The 15,637-nt window shown below is 41.3% G+C and overlaps 1 protein-coding gene across 4 annotated transcripts in view; it reads right to left on the bottom strand.

The window, feature by feature from the left end:
• Positions 1 to 15,637, bottom strand: part of CASK (calcium/calmodulin dependent serine protein kinase) — a 392,463-nt gene that overhangs the window by 125,724 nt on the left and 251,102 nt on the right. For all 4 annotated transcript variants that reach the window (XM_025372348.1, XM_025372349.1, XM_025372350.1 and 1 more), the window contains exons 7-8: positions 13,653 to 13,828; positions 8,707 to 8,829 (exon numbers count right to left, since the gene is read on the bottom strand). In XM_025372348.1, coding sequence (XP_025228133.1) covers positions 8,707 to 8,829; positions 13,653 to 13,828 — 299 coding nt within the window. The remainder of the gene's footprint in view (positions 1 to 8,706; positions 8,830 to 13,652; positions 13,829 to 15,637) is intronic.

The raw sequence follows: 15,637 nt of genomic DNA, 5'->3' as shown, positions 1-15,637 counted from the left end.
ATTCATTGATTAAATCACTAATATTCATTGAGCACCTACTGCATGCCAGATACATTCTAGGTGCTAGACAGAAGTGAACCAAGAGCCAAAAATCCCTACACTTAACGCAGCTTATATTTTATGAGGTAGACAGACAATAAACATATAAGTAACATATGGGTATGTCTTAGGGTGACAGATGCTATAGAGGAAAATAAGGCAGGAGAAGGGGGATAGGGAATACTGGTGGCATTCCTTCCCCTACATTTTAAATAGGGTGGTCAGGGAAGGTCTTACTAAGAAGCTGATACCTAAGCTAAGACCTGAAGATGGTGAGGGAACAAGCCATGATATCTGAGGGAAGAGTATTCTAGGGAAGGGTCATGCAAAGGTGCTGAGGTGAAATGTGCCTGCAGTCTGAAGAACAGCAAGGAGGCCAATATGATGGGAATGGAGTAAGAAGGGAGAGTAGGAAGGGGTGAAATGAGTCAAGTGTCAGGAAGCCAAACTGTATGGAGAATTAAGAAAGAATACCTAGAGGGAGAGGCCTGGATTCAGAAGTCATTGTTGTACAGATAGCATTTAAAGCCATCAAAACTAGATGAGCTCTCCAAGGGCAGGGAGTGTAGATGGATGTGATATTGTGAAATATATATTTGGTCTACAACTCCGTTTCCTGGAATGCAATTCCTAAAATCCTTAGAATGGTGTAAGGGCTATCTTTTTGTATGCTAATAATTAACTGATGGCTGGCAGCCCCTAGGCAGTTGCAGGATGAGGGCTGGTCACAGGAAAGAACAAGGAGGGATGAGAGGGTTGGGACTTTTGGCCCCACCCCCAACCTCCAGGGAGGGGAGAGGGGCTGAAGGTTGAGTTGACCACCAATGGCCAATGGTAATGAAGCCTCTGTAGAAACCCAAAAGGACAGGGTTCAGGGAGTTTCCGGATAGCTGCACATATGGAGGTTCCTGGAGGGCAGTGCATCCACAGAGGGCATGGAAGCTTCCCACTTCACCCCTACACCTCCATCAATGCATCTCTTCATCTGTATCCTTTGTAATTTTCTTTATAACACAATGGTAGAAGTGTTTCCCTGACTTCTGTGAGCTGATCTAACAAATTAATGGAACTCAAAGAGCAGGTGTAGGATCTCTGATTTGTAGCCAGTCAGTCTGACGTTCTGGAGGCCTGGACTTGTGACTGGTTTCTGAAAGGGCGGGAAGGGGAGGCCCTGGGGACCAAGCCCTCAACCTGTGGGATGTGATACTATAGTGTCAGAATTGAATTAGGGAATACCCAGCAGCAGGGTTGATTACTTGCTTCTTAATGGGGAGAAATTCCCACACATTTGGTGAAAGAAGTCTTGCGTGTTGATTGTTGTTGTTGTGTGGTGCGAGAATAGAGGAAAACAGTTCTGAGTTTTTCCACCTTCAGTTAGTGTCAGTGAAGTAGGGTTTGCTAGAACGGTCCTGGCTCACAGAAATATGTGGTTTGGGAAGAGAAAGAATGAAAGGGTGGGAGATGAGGAACCTTTGACTCCTGGGTAGACTACGTGATCTTCCATGGTTTGGAGCTGCAACTGTGCTGCAATCAATTACTAAAGGTAAAAGTTACCAGTGGAATTTAGAGATGGATCCAACTCAGGGAGTTGGTTCACTGGATGCATAAGGATATGCAAACTAGAAAGAAAAAGGTGAAGTATTCAATCCCTTGGTGATGGTTGTCTGTAATAGCTAAACGGAAATGAAACAAATGCTGGATGAGGCCTTGATGCTAGATCAAGCTCAGCTTTCAGTCTGTCTGAGCCCAGGCCACTAGCCTCCAAGCTGACCCCCAAAGGAAAAATTATACAGGGATGACAGTACCTCTACTACCTGTGGTTACCATGACGGTAGTTCATGTGAGAGAAGGGCAAAACCAAGAAACTATTGAAACCAGAGGGTACAGTGTGAAGAAATTGTCTCATTTCATAGATTGGTATAATCAGTTTACTGAAAATCCTTTATTAAAATGGATTGTGAGAGTAACTCATTTAGGGCACTTTCTTTGGTTTTAAATGCCGCAGAGTGGACAGGCATGTTTGGGTTGATGCAGGACCCACAGCTCACTATTGAACAATCACAATGGGTATAATGTGATCCATACACACAGGAAGTTATTCCTGAGGGAACAGTCAGCCTAGTGAATGGAATAAAAGCCACTGTAAGGTCTGTATACCCTGAGAAGGTAGAGACTGTCCAACTCTACCTATAAATGCCAAATGGAGTACCCCAGGTGAAGCAGCTCATTTGGTTCCTATGCAGGCCATGTGGGACTGGCTTTTATGATGACTGGGATATTTACTCACTGAATACATCCATTGCTCTGGTTGTAGTAAATGCTATGGCTAAGGGAGCCTCTTTTGTATGGGCACCAATGAAAACATGACTGTAATTAACAAAAGACTGGGGAAAGGCAGAGGGGAGAGTCACAGGACTCATCCCAGGAAGGTGGAAAGTTTAAATGGTTATTAAGAAATAAGGTGAATGAAGAAACATTGATTGGGTGAAACTAAGAGAAAAAAGAAAGAGGAGAATCATGGGACTCATCTCAGCAGGGTGGAATCTTTAGAGGGCTATTAAGAAATGGGAAGAATAGGGCCGGATGCAGTGGCTCACACCTGTAATCCCAGCACTTTGGGAGGCCGAGATGGGTGGATCACCTAAGGTCAGGAGTTTGAGACCATCCTGGCAAACACAGTGGAACCCCGTCTCTACTGAAAATACAAAAAATTAGCCGGGCAGGGGCGTAGGCACCTGTAATCCCAGCTACTCGGGAAGCTGAGGCAGGAGAATTGCTTGAACCTGGGAGGTGGAGGTTGCAGTGAGCTGAGATTGCACCACTGTACTCCAGCCCGGGTGACAGGGCAAGACTCTTTTCTCAAAAAAATAAAAAAATAAAAAAAATAAATAAAAAGAAATGGGATGAATAAAGTGGAAATCGATGGGGTTAAAACAAAGATCTCAATATAATACTATCAAAGGTTGGTAGGGAGCCTCTGCTGTTCTCCCAATGTTAAGGGATTCCAAACAGGTTTGCTGTATTCACCCCAGTTTGGAGAAATTGAAAAAGTCAGAAGGCAGAGATTACAGTGAGAAAGCTGACCAACAATTACTTGGGGTAATGTTGAGGCAGGTTAATCAAGACAAAGATTGACAAAAGGAGCAAGGTCCCTCGGCTCAACCCGCTGTTGCGGACTCAATGCTTTTTTTTAAAAAAAAAAAAAAAAAAAGAAAAGGGTAAAAGTAAGGGTTGATAGGAGTATGAGATTTGGAATGTTTAAACGGGATATACATAAATAAGTTATGTCTCCTTTACCTAAACATTTTATGGAACTGGATAACTATGACTGGGTGGGGAACACTTCCCCTACTCAGTATTGTAAAACAGAAGAAGTGTAAATCTGCACTTCAAGCAAATATTAATTGGACATGCTAACTAGGCACCAGTAAGATTGCTTGAGCTCACACAGTGTAGAGTAGAGAAGCTGAAGTGCTAGTAGGGACAAATTCTCCATCTGTTTGCCCTTTGCAGGGTGTTTACTGGGGCTTATGGCCAAAGTCTGTGAGCATCTCCCAGTGACAACTACTGGGACTTTACACTAGAGACTTTCCACTTGGGGGCATTTACTACCTTGCTATGGGACATTAATTGAAGCTAACCCCTATGACTGAAGGACATAAAATGATCTTGACACCTGAAATACCCATGCTTTCTCACATGATGTCAGAGAAACATTCAAATGGGGATGGCAGTGCCCAGAATAGTTCCATAATAAAATGGAAATGGTTTATACAGGAGCATCCTCCCTGGGAAGTGCAAGGAGGAAATACTCTCAAGCAGGGAGCCTCTTTTTCCCTAAGACTGACTCTGGAACTGTGTGAGGAACTGCGGGATTCTACCGACCCTTGGACGGGGCCCCGTGAACAGCTCTCAACTGACAACAAAGAGCTGCCTGGTGTGTGGATGACAGTTCCAAGGTGAACAATCCTGTTTGGAAGGATGCCACTCTTGATCAAAGAAGGTAAGATCAAATTAGCTTGGCGGCTGAATTGCATTCTGAAGAAATGAACACAGGCAAAAGCTCCCATGTTTGGTTTTTTACTGACTCATGGACCGTCACCAGTGGCCTGGTCACAAGGTCAAGCAGAAGGGCAGTGGAAACCTGGTCTATTTATTAAAGGGATGCCCATATGGAGAATGGCTATATGGAAATTTGAGGGGTACAATAATTAGAATATGTTGATGCCCATCAGAAGAGCCTCTTTCTGGGTTTGGATTGACATTGATTGACATTGACAAGCAGAGAACCCTGCGTGCTCCCTTGAAGTGGCCACCTGGGTCCATGAAATGAGTGGATAAATGGGTACTGCAACAGTGCAGAGATGGCCTGCATCTAGACAGGTTTCTTTTGCACCATCTCAGGCACAAAATGCCAGTAAGAACTGTTCTGTCTGCCAGCAAAAGAGACAGACACTGCCCATGGCTGTGGGGCAGATTTCCTGATGGGAAAGCCCGGAACAAGCTGGCAAGTGAGGCTGATGCTGGTAGCCCTGGGAGGCCACAAATCGGTTTTGACAGGAGTGGACACTGATTCTGGACTGGGCTTTGCTTGCCCGGTGGAAGATGTGAATTATGAGAATGCCATAAAAAAGCCAGGACAGAAGATACTGCACAGATTTGGAGAGCTGAACACCATTTCTTCAGGCCAAAGAACACACAGTACAGCCCATAATGTTCCAGCAGTGGGCAGAGATATTCTTCTCAGAGTAATAGTTTGATAGAGACTAAAATGGGCAGTGAAAACATTGGTTGTCTAAAACAGGGGGAGATGAAAGCAAGAAGGGCTGGCTTACTTGCCTTTACCAGTGTGTACTCACACTCAACATGAGTGGGGCTAAAGGAGTGTCCCCACTAGATATTCTTTTGTTTTTCTGATTGATCTGGGGAAGAGAGGGTGGTGGAGGATGCTGGTATGACTATGCAATTCTTGACAAGAGGGGAGTATGCTGATATAATGACTATACTTCTTTTCTTTCCTTCTTTTCCATATTACCTAAACTCCCCCCGCCCCTCCCTATGCAGTGGTTCTAGGACCAGAGCCATAACTACCAGTGTTAGAACCAGGGATGATTCCTAAACAAGAAATTGTAACTATGTTTTAATTGTAAAATCCTAAACAAGAAATTGTAACTATCCTTTTAAACCTCGTGTCAGAATTCCTAAGGACCTGATGGGGGTAAGTTGTGCAAAATGGGTTAATCGTGAATGCAGCTATATTGCCTGGTGGTAAAAACGGTCCACTAAATTGGTACCTATGTAACCTTAGTCTCCCTGCATGGGAATGGACTAAGGAGGAGGTAATTACTAGACTAATATTGTTGCCTGCCATCTAGACCAGCACCGTGTTGATTCTAATGTTTCTTTCAAAGGTTATTAATAAAGTGAAGAAAAAAAATTAACAGCTGAGAGTAAAAGAATAAATAAATAGGTTATGAATTCAGGGAAATCCATTATTACATTACATTAACACCTTGAAAGAGACTCAAAGCAAGAAAGGTTACTGTCTCTTAGCTCAATTATATCAGGTTTCTGAAAGGGTGAAACCAAGACCATTCCTGCTTTTAGAACCTGACAAGATCAATGGAAAGCCTGCAAACCTGAGTGGCCTCATGCTGGGAGACCTATTCATACATTATGATGATGGACTGAACTAATTATTAATGCTTGACTGAGATTCTAGTAATGTGGCAGTGTTTTTTGAGTTACATATTCTTTTATATTTCTTTTGTTTGTTTGAGACAGAGTTTCGCTCTTGTAGCCCAGGCTGGAGTGCAATGGCATGATCTTGGTTCACTGCAACTTCTGCCTCCTGGGTTCGAGCGATTCTCCTGCCTCAGCCTCCCAAGTAGCTGGGATTACAGGCACCCGCCACCACATCCAGCTAATTTATATATTTTTAGTAGAGATGGGGTTTCACCATGTTGGCCTATGTTCTTTTAATGTAAGGAATCCAGGTTTGAAGACCAGAGGTATACTGTGAAATATATATTTGGTCCTCTACCTCATTTCCTGGCATACAACTCCTAAAATCCTTAGAAACTCCAAAGATGTCTGATGGCTGGCAGCCTCTAGGCAGCTTCAGGATGGGGTCACAAAGACCCAGGCAGGATTAGAGGGTTGGGACTTTCAGCCCTATCCCTCAATCTCTGGGGAGGGGAGAGGTACCAAAGGTTAAGTTATCACCAATGGCCGATGGTTTAATCAATCATGCCTATAGTAATAAAGCCTCCACAAAACCCCAAAAGGACAGGATTTGGGGAGCTTTTGAATAGCTGTACACATGGAGGTTCCTGGAAGGTGTTGTGCCTGAGGCAGGGTATGGAAGCTCTGCTCCCCTCCTCTCCTATAACTTGTCCTATGCATCTCTGTATTTATATTCTTTGTAATATCCCTTGTAACAAAATGGTAAACATAAGTAAATGTTTCCCTGAGTTCTGTGAGCTGCAGTAGCAAATTAACCACCCCAAAGAGGAAGAGGCTGTGGTGTCCCCAATTTGTAGTTGGTTGGCAGAAGTTTCAGCGGCCTGGACTTATGACTGGTGTCTGAAGAGGTGAGGGTTGTGGGACTGAGCCCTCAATCTGTGGGATCTGATGCTATCTCCAGGTAGATAGTGTTTGAATTTAGTTGTGAGGACACCCAGCTGCAGTCTGCTGCAGAGTTGATTGCTTGCTTGTTGGTGGGGAGAAATCTCCACACCTCGGGTCACAGAAGTCTTCTATATTGATTGTTGCTGTGTGGTGTGAGTAGTTTGAGTTTTTTCAGTTTCAATAGAGAAAAAGAGGAGGAGCAAGGATGGAGGCCTATGGCATTCCAGTGTGAAGAGGTGGGAGAGGGGAGATGAGGAAGAATCAGCAGGATCTGCGAAGGAGCAGCCAGAGAGGTAGAAGGACAACCAAGAGAGCAGGTGTCCCAGAAGCCCAGAGAAGACAGTGTTTCAGAAGGATGGATGCCAAATGTTGCTGACAGGCCAAGAACAAGCCCTGGGATTTGAACACTGGACTTAGCAATATGAAGGTCAGTAGTGACTTGACAAGAGCTGTTTTAGTGCAATAAGTAAGATTGTGATATTGACTAGACTGGGTTCATGAGAAAGGAATGGGAAATTGGACAATGTGAGTAGTCTATAAAACTCTTTTCAGGAATTGCTGTCAAGGGAGGCAAAGAATAGGGGCAAAAGCTGGAGGGGGTTGTAGGGTCAGGAGAAGGTATATGTCTATATAAGTGTGTGTATAATACAAATAAACTATAGCATGTTAAATCCAACAGAGAGAGAACTCTGATGATGCAGGAAGGGAGGAAGTTGTTGGGTCAATGTGGTCAAATAAAAAGGGATAGGATCTAGTAGACAGATGAAAGGGTAGTGGCAGGCTGAATTAGAATCCTGGTTCCACCACTGACTTATGTGACTTGGTGCAAATTCTCTCTCTCTTTTTTTTTTTTTTTTTTGGAGACGGAGTCTTGCTCTGTCACCCAGGCTGAAGTATAATGGCATGATCTTGGCTCACTGCAACCTCCACCTCCCAGGTTCAAGTGATTCTCCTGCTTCAGCTTCCCGAGTAGCTGGGGCTACAGGTGTCCGCCACCACGCTCAGCTAATTTTTATATTTTTAGTAGAGATGGGGTTTCACCATATTGGCCAGGCTGGTCTCAAACTCCTGACCTTGTTATCCGCCCGCCTCGGCCTCCCAGAGTGCTGGGATTACAGGCATAAGCCACCGTGCCCGGCCAACTTGGCACAAATTCTTAACCTCTCCAAGCATTAGTTTTCCAACCTCTAAAGTGAAAACTGCCTGGAATTATTGGGCTGTATAATGTCTTAATCAAAAAGTACTGTTTCATTGCTGTCCCAAGCTATAATTTTCCTTAAAACTCACTGGCAAGATGGGACATAAAATGAACTTTTAAAATCTGCCTTTTGGCTGGGCACAGTGGTTCATGCTTGTAATCCCAGCACTTCGGGAGGCTGAGGCGGGCAGATCGCTTGAGTCCAGGAGTTTCAGATGGTGAAACCCCATCTCTACAAAAAATACAAAAATTAGCCAGGTGTGGTGCTGCATGCCTGTGGTCCCAGCTACTGGGGAGGTTAAAGTGGGAAGATCGCTTGAGCCCAAGAGCAGAGGTTGCAGTGAGTAGAGATGGTGCCACTATACTCCAGCCTGGGCGATGTTGTCAGACCTTGTCTAAAAAAGAAAAAAAAAAACACCTGCTGTTTTCCTAAGACAGTAAATTCATATCTAGTATCTACTGAAAAACAGTTAATGCTATAAAGCACACAGTCACACCCAAAATAAAGATAATTGGTTTATTATAACATGGTATTATTTCAGTTGTTGATGTTGCATATCTTTGGAACACATGTTGGCAGAGAACAAAGAGGCCTTCCCCTGATGTATTCTGTCTTAATCCTGTTTTTTACCTCTGATAGCTGCATGACACTCAAATGGTATGTCTTCTATTCAGATGTTCACAGATGATATGCAGGAACAGCAAACAAGATGAAAAAACTAATGAAAACTGCTCAGAAAAAAGAAAAGGTAAAAAGGACCATCTTATAAAGCAATGCATTCCTGTCACTGGAAGTGTTCAGACAAAGTGCAGAAGGTGACCTGTGAATGCTCATGTACCTTAAGCCATGGGTGATTCAGTGCTTCATAAACAGTGATCCTTTCAGCTGGATCCAGCATCAGCATGCGACGTACTAGGTCTTTGGCACTTTCAGAGATATGGCTCCACTGCCTTGGATTCATCTGAGGAGGAGGAAAGGAAAACTACATAGTTACCTTAAGTGAGACATTAACATTCACTATTATTTAATATTCCTATACTGTTTCAATGTGAATAAAATTCTGAGTGCAAAGAACAGAAATTTGATTCTAAAGCCTTGCATTCTAAGGAAGAAAAGGACAAATGCAATTCTTCTGTTGTTCTTTACTATATAAGAATTTGTGCTATTAAATACTCCATACACAAATTCTTGTTATGTAAGTCATAATATTTCAATAATCGAAGACTAGAATGTTCATTATTCCAGTTTCTATCTTTAGATCCTTAGCTAGGGAGACTAGAATACATTGATCCAGAAAGAACTAAAATAAAACTTAAAATTTTTAAAGAAATATTTTTAATATATGTTTTTAAAAATTGAGGTTAGCAATAATTGTGAACTATGCGAAGTTATTAATAGGATATTTTGGTCACTGCATATCAATTTCAGTGTTTAGGAAAAAGTATTCTACTACCGTAGGTCCCACAGAATAACTGATTTGCTTGAATATTGTCCTCAGTGAAGTTACTTTTGTCTCTTTTAGAGATGAGACCACTAAGCCACATGGTATATTGACTAAAATCACACAAAAATAATTATGAATTGTTGAAAAGACACAGGGCTTATGCAAAAGGCTGTGGATCTGTGAGCCGAGTGCTAGAAGGCTCCAGGGAAAAGGGATATGTCTGAGACCCAGAATCATAAAAAAAAACTCAAGAGCGGTTAGGCCACGGGGTTGAGAAGGCAAGTGGGGAAAGGAGGCAGAGACAGAGTAGGGTCTCATTCCTTGCTCAACATTAACAGGTTTACTGATGGGGTGAGCTTATGTGAGCTACCCAGTGCCAGGACCTTCAAGCAAAGCCATGGCTTCAACAGGCAGAGACCTACATCACCTTCTAAGGAAGAAAGATGAAGAATAAACTCCACAACATTTTAAAGCCAAGTGAAACTGCAGCACTTGCACTGCAGTATAAATGAATCACTGCAATTTGAGCAAGGGCTAGCATTAGCTCTGACTAATGTGAGACTTTGTACTTGAAGACAGGGAGTGAAAAGTGTCTTTATGTTGGGGAAAGTCCTTAAGATTGAAGTACGCTTCATTTTCCCCCCCAACAGGCAGAATTTCAAATAGTAGCCACTTCTGCTTGTCAAATCCCATTAAGACTAATGTCATAAGTATGCTGTTTAATTATCATTATCTGGCTGGGCACAGTGGCTCATGCCTGTAATCCCACACTTGGGGAGGGATGAAATCCCACACTTTTCATCCTAGTGAAATTGTGGTCAACTGACCAGTTCGAAATGAGGGAAGTGATTAGACAGGGCTTGGGTAGACTTATTTCCTCTCCCTATCCTGGAGCGAATGTGTTCTTTAAAGTCTGAATAATTTTTCCTTGACAAAGGGGTTGAGAAATCATCTGAAAGGGGTGGTAAGATTTCTGAAATAAGGAGAGGTTTAGAAGGATACTCCCTTGTCCTTTTTACAAGAGAGTCCAATATAGGATTTTCTATTCCTTCAGCTGAGATGAGTAGCTAAAATAAATTTGGGAGGTTGAGTCTATAAGGGGGAACAAAATAAGCTATAAAACAATCTTACTTATTTGAATACCTAACCCATAGCAGCTTAGAATCTTGCTGTGTATATACTAACTGGTTACCTGTAATAATGATATGACATTACACCTCTTATATATAGTTTGGGAAATATATTTTTGCCCTTTATAAAGAAGTTAATTGAGGTTAAGTGTTAGCATATATTCCAGTTAAACAGTATTTTCTAATAGCTACTTTAAAAGATCAAATAACCTAGCAAATGATAATTTAAAAGTCAAATTAAAATCACTTAAGACCAGTAGCAGTTTATAAACTATGACAATTTAAATGTACTATATTTAACGGTCTCACATTTGCAAGTGCTGGAGGTAAAAAAAGAAAAAAAAAGTACTACATTTAAAAGGTGTCTTCAAACTTTTCTTGAAAATATCCATAGAGATCAAGAATTTTGTTAATGGTTGTTTTGCTCAGAACCATTAGGGTGATGAAATGAGGCCGGGCGCGGTGGCTCACAGCTGTAATTCCAGCACTTTAGGAGGCCGAGGCAGTCAGATCACTTGATCCAGGAGTTTGAGACCAGCTTGGCCAACATGGTGAAACCCCCATCTCTACTAAAAATACAAAAATTAGCTGGGCGTCGTGGCACACACACCTGTAATCCCAGCTACTCGGGAGGCTGAGGCATGAGAATCACTTGAACTTGGGAGGGGGAGGTTGCTGTGAGCCAAGATCTTGCCACTGCACTCCAGCCTGGGCGACAGAGCAAGACTCTGTCTCAAAAAAGAACCACCAGGGTGATGAAATAATTTTTTTGAAATCTAATTTTTTTTGTTTGGGGGGGAAGACGGGGTTTCGCTCTGCTGCCCAGGCTGAAGTGCAGTGGTGTGATCATGGCTCATTGCAGCCTTGACCTCCCAGGCTTAGGTAATCCTGCCCCCCCAGCCTTTCAAGTAGCTGAGATTACAAGTGTGTGCCACCACACTTGGCTAATTTTTGTACTTTTCGTAGAGACCAGGTCTCCCTATGTTGCCCAGGCCAGTCTTGAGCTCCTGAGCTCAAGTGAGTCTAGCTGAGATCTGCTTTAAAATAACATAATAATATGTAGAATACAGATAAAACAAGATTGCCTGTGTTATTGGAGCTGGGAGCTCATTATACTATTCTCTCTGCTATTTTTGTTTGAAATTTTTGATAATAAAAGATAGAAAAATAAATGCTGACAGAATCATATCACAGTATACTAAAAGAAAAAGGCCGAGATTTATCATAGATGGTAGAGATGGATCTATACTTCAAACTAAGGTGGTGAAAACCTAGGCTTTTTGTAAGGAAAGTCCTGAAGATAAATGAGAGGTGAGGTTAGCCAAGTAAAATACTAAATAAATGATTAACCTCAAAGCTTCAAACCCCAGGTACAAAAAAAATTATGATGTAGCTGCCACCATCTATCTGACTTACTATAATACTAGGAAGAGGGAATTTTTAAATGACTTAATTTTTGCACATGTGTGAATAGTCTAAGTCTTTTTACCAAGAAACAAAAATAACTATTCAATGTTTTAAAAATAGACGAAATAAAATACCAGAGTCTGTTGGAATGAAGCACATTGCCTTGGAAACTAGGAAGTTAACAACTGAACAAACACAAAGGAAGAATTCTATTATTAGCAAATGCCTATAACTCAAAAACACAGGTGGGGGATTATTATATGGTACCTACCTCACAAGTTGCTGTGAGGGTTAAATGAATTAAACTGTTCTAAGCACTTTACTTATGTAAAGTATGCTATGCTATGTGCTATGCCTGAGTTAGCTATCATTATTGGTAGTATTATTATTATGCTGATGTATCACTAATCATGTTTCTTTTAAAATGTTAGTATCTGTGATTTCACTTGGCTAAATTCAACCAGAATCTGGCTGTGCATTCCTGAGAGCAATTTACAACTTCCCTGGATTGAAGAGGGATGACTACTTACAAGCAGTTTCCTGAGACATTTAGTTACCCGATAAGTAATGATTTTATTCCTCAGTGGCCAACTGACTGTAGGAGGAGCAGAAAATGCTATACTTAAAACATCTTTCTCTGTTAACAGAGTTTTGGTATATATCTTAAACTAACTAAAACAAAAGACAAACTTACATGCACTCATAAACTGATGGTGAGCGAGGTAAATAAACCAACAAAAGTATATACCATTCTCATCTCCATAAACTTCAGTTATGGCTTAAAAGGATAGGACTGTAACTCTGGAACTACTTTACTTATCTTCTTTTTAAATTTTATGTTTCCAAGTCCCATATAAAATTCTAACATTACTGAGGAATTGAAGAGAAAACTTTAGGGGCCTCACAGTTCCAGAGTCCAGTGTTACATACACATGTTTTTGGTTTTATGTTGTCAGTCATGGCTGAAAATGAAACAGTGATGAGGTTGAATAGAAAGTATGAGTTTCAGTAATAATGAGAGGAAAAAGAATTTCCCCAACTTAAACAGCTTTAACCTGATATCCAGACACACACTCCCCCATGCTTCCCATGCCCAGCCTCCTAGTCACTGTCAGCTGTACCCTGTGGGACAGGGCAAAGGAGTCTAAAAGCTGGGGTGGTGAAATCAACCTTAAGCCTACTTATTTCCAAGAAGTCCTTAGGTGTTTGTGATATAGCTATTCATAATGTCAGTAATGAATTTTCAATTTTTTACTAAAGTAATGATTTACTAATCACAAGTCTGTGATAGTACATGAGGCTGCCAACACCTAGTAACTAAAGAAGAATAGGAATGTTTAAGCCACACTGAAATACCTCTATATTGTATCATGAAATGCAGTTGTCATCCTGGCATTTCAGTTTATCCTGGAATGTAAATGGCAAATGTTTTCAGCTGTGCTGGCCTAAATTTAAAATTAAGATAAAGAAGGACTAAAATTACACCTGGATGAAATTCTATTTTAACTACAAATTAAGCAGAAAGCTTTAAAAATGTAGCCTCTTTCTCAAATTAGACAAAGAAGGGTCATAAATGTTTTCTTCGCCAGGGTGACAGCTCAGCTGACAGTGACCCAGAAATTTACCTGAGGCCTATGTTGCCTACCAAGGCCACTGGATCAATGATGTAAGCAAAGACCTTTTCTCTGATGGGGTAACTACCTGGCAGTCAACCAGTGGGCAAAGACAGACAGTAACTTCAAAGAAACATTTTTCGGGATAAATTAATCTCAGTGGAAAAAGAAAATGTTCATGATGCATTACCTTATATTTTCCTTTAATAATGCCTTCAAACAATCTTTCCTTGGTTCCGTAAAAAGGCAAACAACCACTGAGCAGGATAAAAAGGATCACACCGCACCCCCAGACGTCTACAGGCTTTCCATAAGGCTCTCTTTTGACCACTTCTGGTGCCATAAAATGAGGTGTTCCAACACGTCCTACATTTAAAACAACATTAAGGAAAAATGTTTACGTAAAATAAGATTTTCATATGAAAACTAAAAATAATAGAACAATAACAATCCAAATAAAAAGTTTACCAATACATATACTCTCACTACTTCTCCCCCTCCGCATAAAATCAAGTTCACACAGGTGAAAAAAAGTACTTATCTAATCGTTTCCTGAAAATATTGAGCCCAGAATAGGTATTCTGTCTTATAACATTGGCACTCCCTATTGAATTCTGCATGCTACATAGTAAGTATTTATGTGGTTCTTACCTCATGAAGAAGTTTAAATTTTCTAATTCTTACATGGTTGAAAGTCACTAAATATATAGAGCAGAGGCAGGTGAAAGAGTCAACAGGCAGAGCCTGTAGCTGTCCAGGAAAGAGCTGGGAGGCCTGCCCTGGGCAGAGGCAGAGGCAGGGGAAAGGAGTGGAGGAGGGAGAAAGGTATGAAAAAAAATCTGTGGAAAAAAGATGACTTGACTGCCAAATGGAAATTCCCCAATGAAACCTAATGCTGAGAACTGTTATTTGAAATATGAATTTGACTCTGAAATCCTGTTCAGTTGATTTTATGGGTTAATTATAGCAATTAACAATAGTTAGTAATATTTTGTTATAGTAGGAGTTTTTAGCTTCCTCCTAACATTAACATATGAAGAGAATGAAAGCAAATATTATATGGCATAAACAAAAGCAAAATTATGAAGCTCCTCCCATTCAATCCTCTTTGACTTTCATTTTTTTAAAACAGTTTTGTTTCTCTATCAAAAATTAGCTTTCTGTAAGGAATCTGATATCAGCTGTTTGCATATTCATAACTGTCTTTAACTCAGTATCCCAAAAGAAGTGTTCTATTGTGGAATGAAAGGCTTGTACCCTGTTGGAAGATCACTGTGGGATGGGGCACTGCCCACTAGACTTGGCAGCTCTTCTAGATGTATGCAAGCCCAGTGACCGCCCTTCCTCCCTCTGTCTCTCTCTCTTTCATCATACTGAGTTCAGGATAATTTTTAGTTTGAAGATTGTGAAATACTTTATCTAGAACTCAGAACTGTGATTTTAAAAGACCTTAGAGATCTTCTGGTTCAGTTAGAGAGAATATATCAATTTCTGTTCATGATTATCAAACTCAGTTGGATGCAGAAAGATAAAAGAGCTCTTAGCTTGTGTATCAGGATGTACCTTTGCTGCAGATCATATGGTTTCCCTTCCTCTCCCCATAATAGAAAAGATTAAGTTCAGGGTTCCAGTAGTGAAAATATTTTCATTTAAAATGTACAATAGATCAGTGAAAACTATTGGCTGAAGGACCTGGCTAGAGAAATACTTTTATTTCTTTCTTTTTTTTTTTTTTTTTTTTTTTTGAGACGGAGTCTCGCTCTGTCTCCCAGGCTGGAGTGCAGTGGCCGGATCTCACCTCACTGCAAGCTCCGCCTCCCGGGTCCACGCCATTCTCCTGCCTCAGCCTCCCGAGTAGCTGGGACTACAGGCGACCGCCACCTCACCCGGTTAGGTTTTTTTTTTTTTGTATTTTTTAGTAGAGACAGGGTTTCACCGTGTTAGCCAGGATGGTCTCGATCTCCTGACCTCATGATCCACCCGTCTCGGCCTCCCAAAGTGCTGGGATTACAGGCTTGAGCCACCGCGCCTGGCCGAGAAATACTTTTATTTCTGTATTTGCTTCCTCAAGTAACATGAAGAAGCTAAGCCTTTTATACTTCATTAATAGCCTGGACAGGGAGGGGCCGCTGGAGAATTAGCCTTGTTCTGATGGACAAGAGCTAGCAGGAGTAG

Source organism: Theropithecus gelada, chromosome X (genome assembly GCF_003255815.1).
Source record: "Theropithecus gelada isolate Dixy chromosome X, Tgel_1.0, whole genome shotgun sequence".
Taxonomy (NCBI): Eukaryota; Metazoa; Chordata; class Mammalia; order Primates; family Cercopithecidae; genus Theropithecus; species Theropithecus gelada.
The sequence above is the reverse complement of the archived record's forward strand: the minus strand, read 5'-3'. Positions and strand labels throughout refer to the sequence as shown.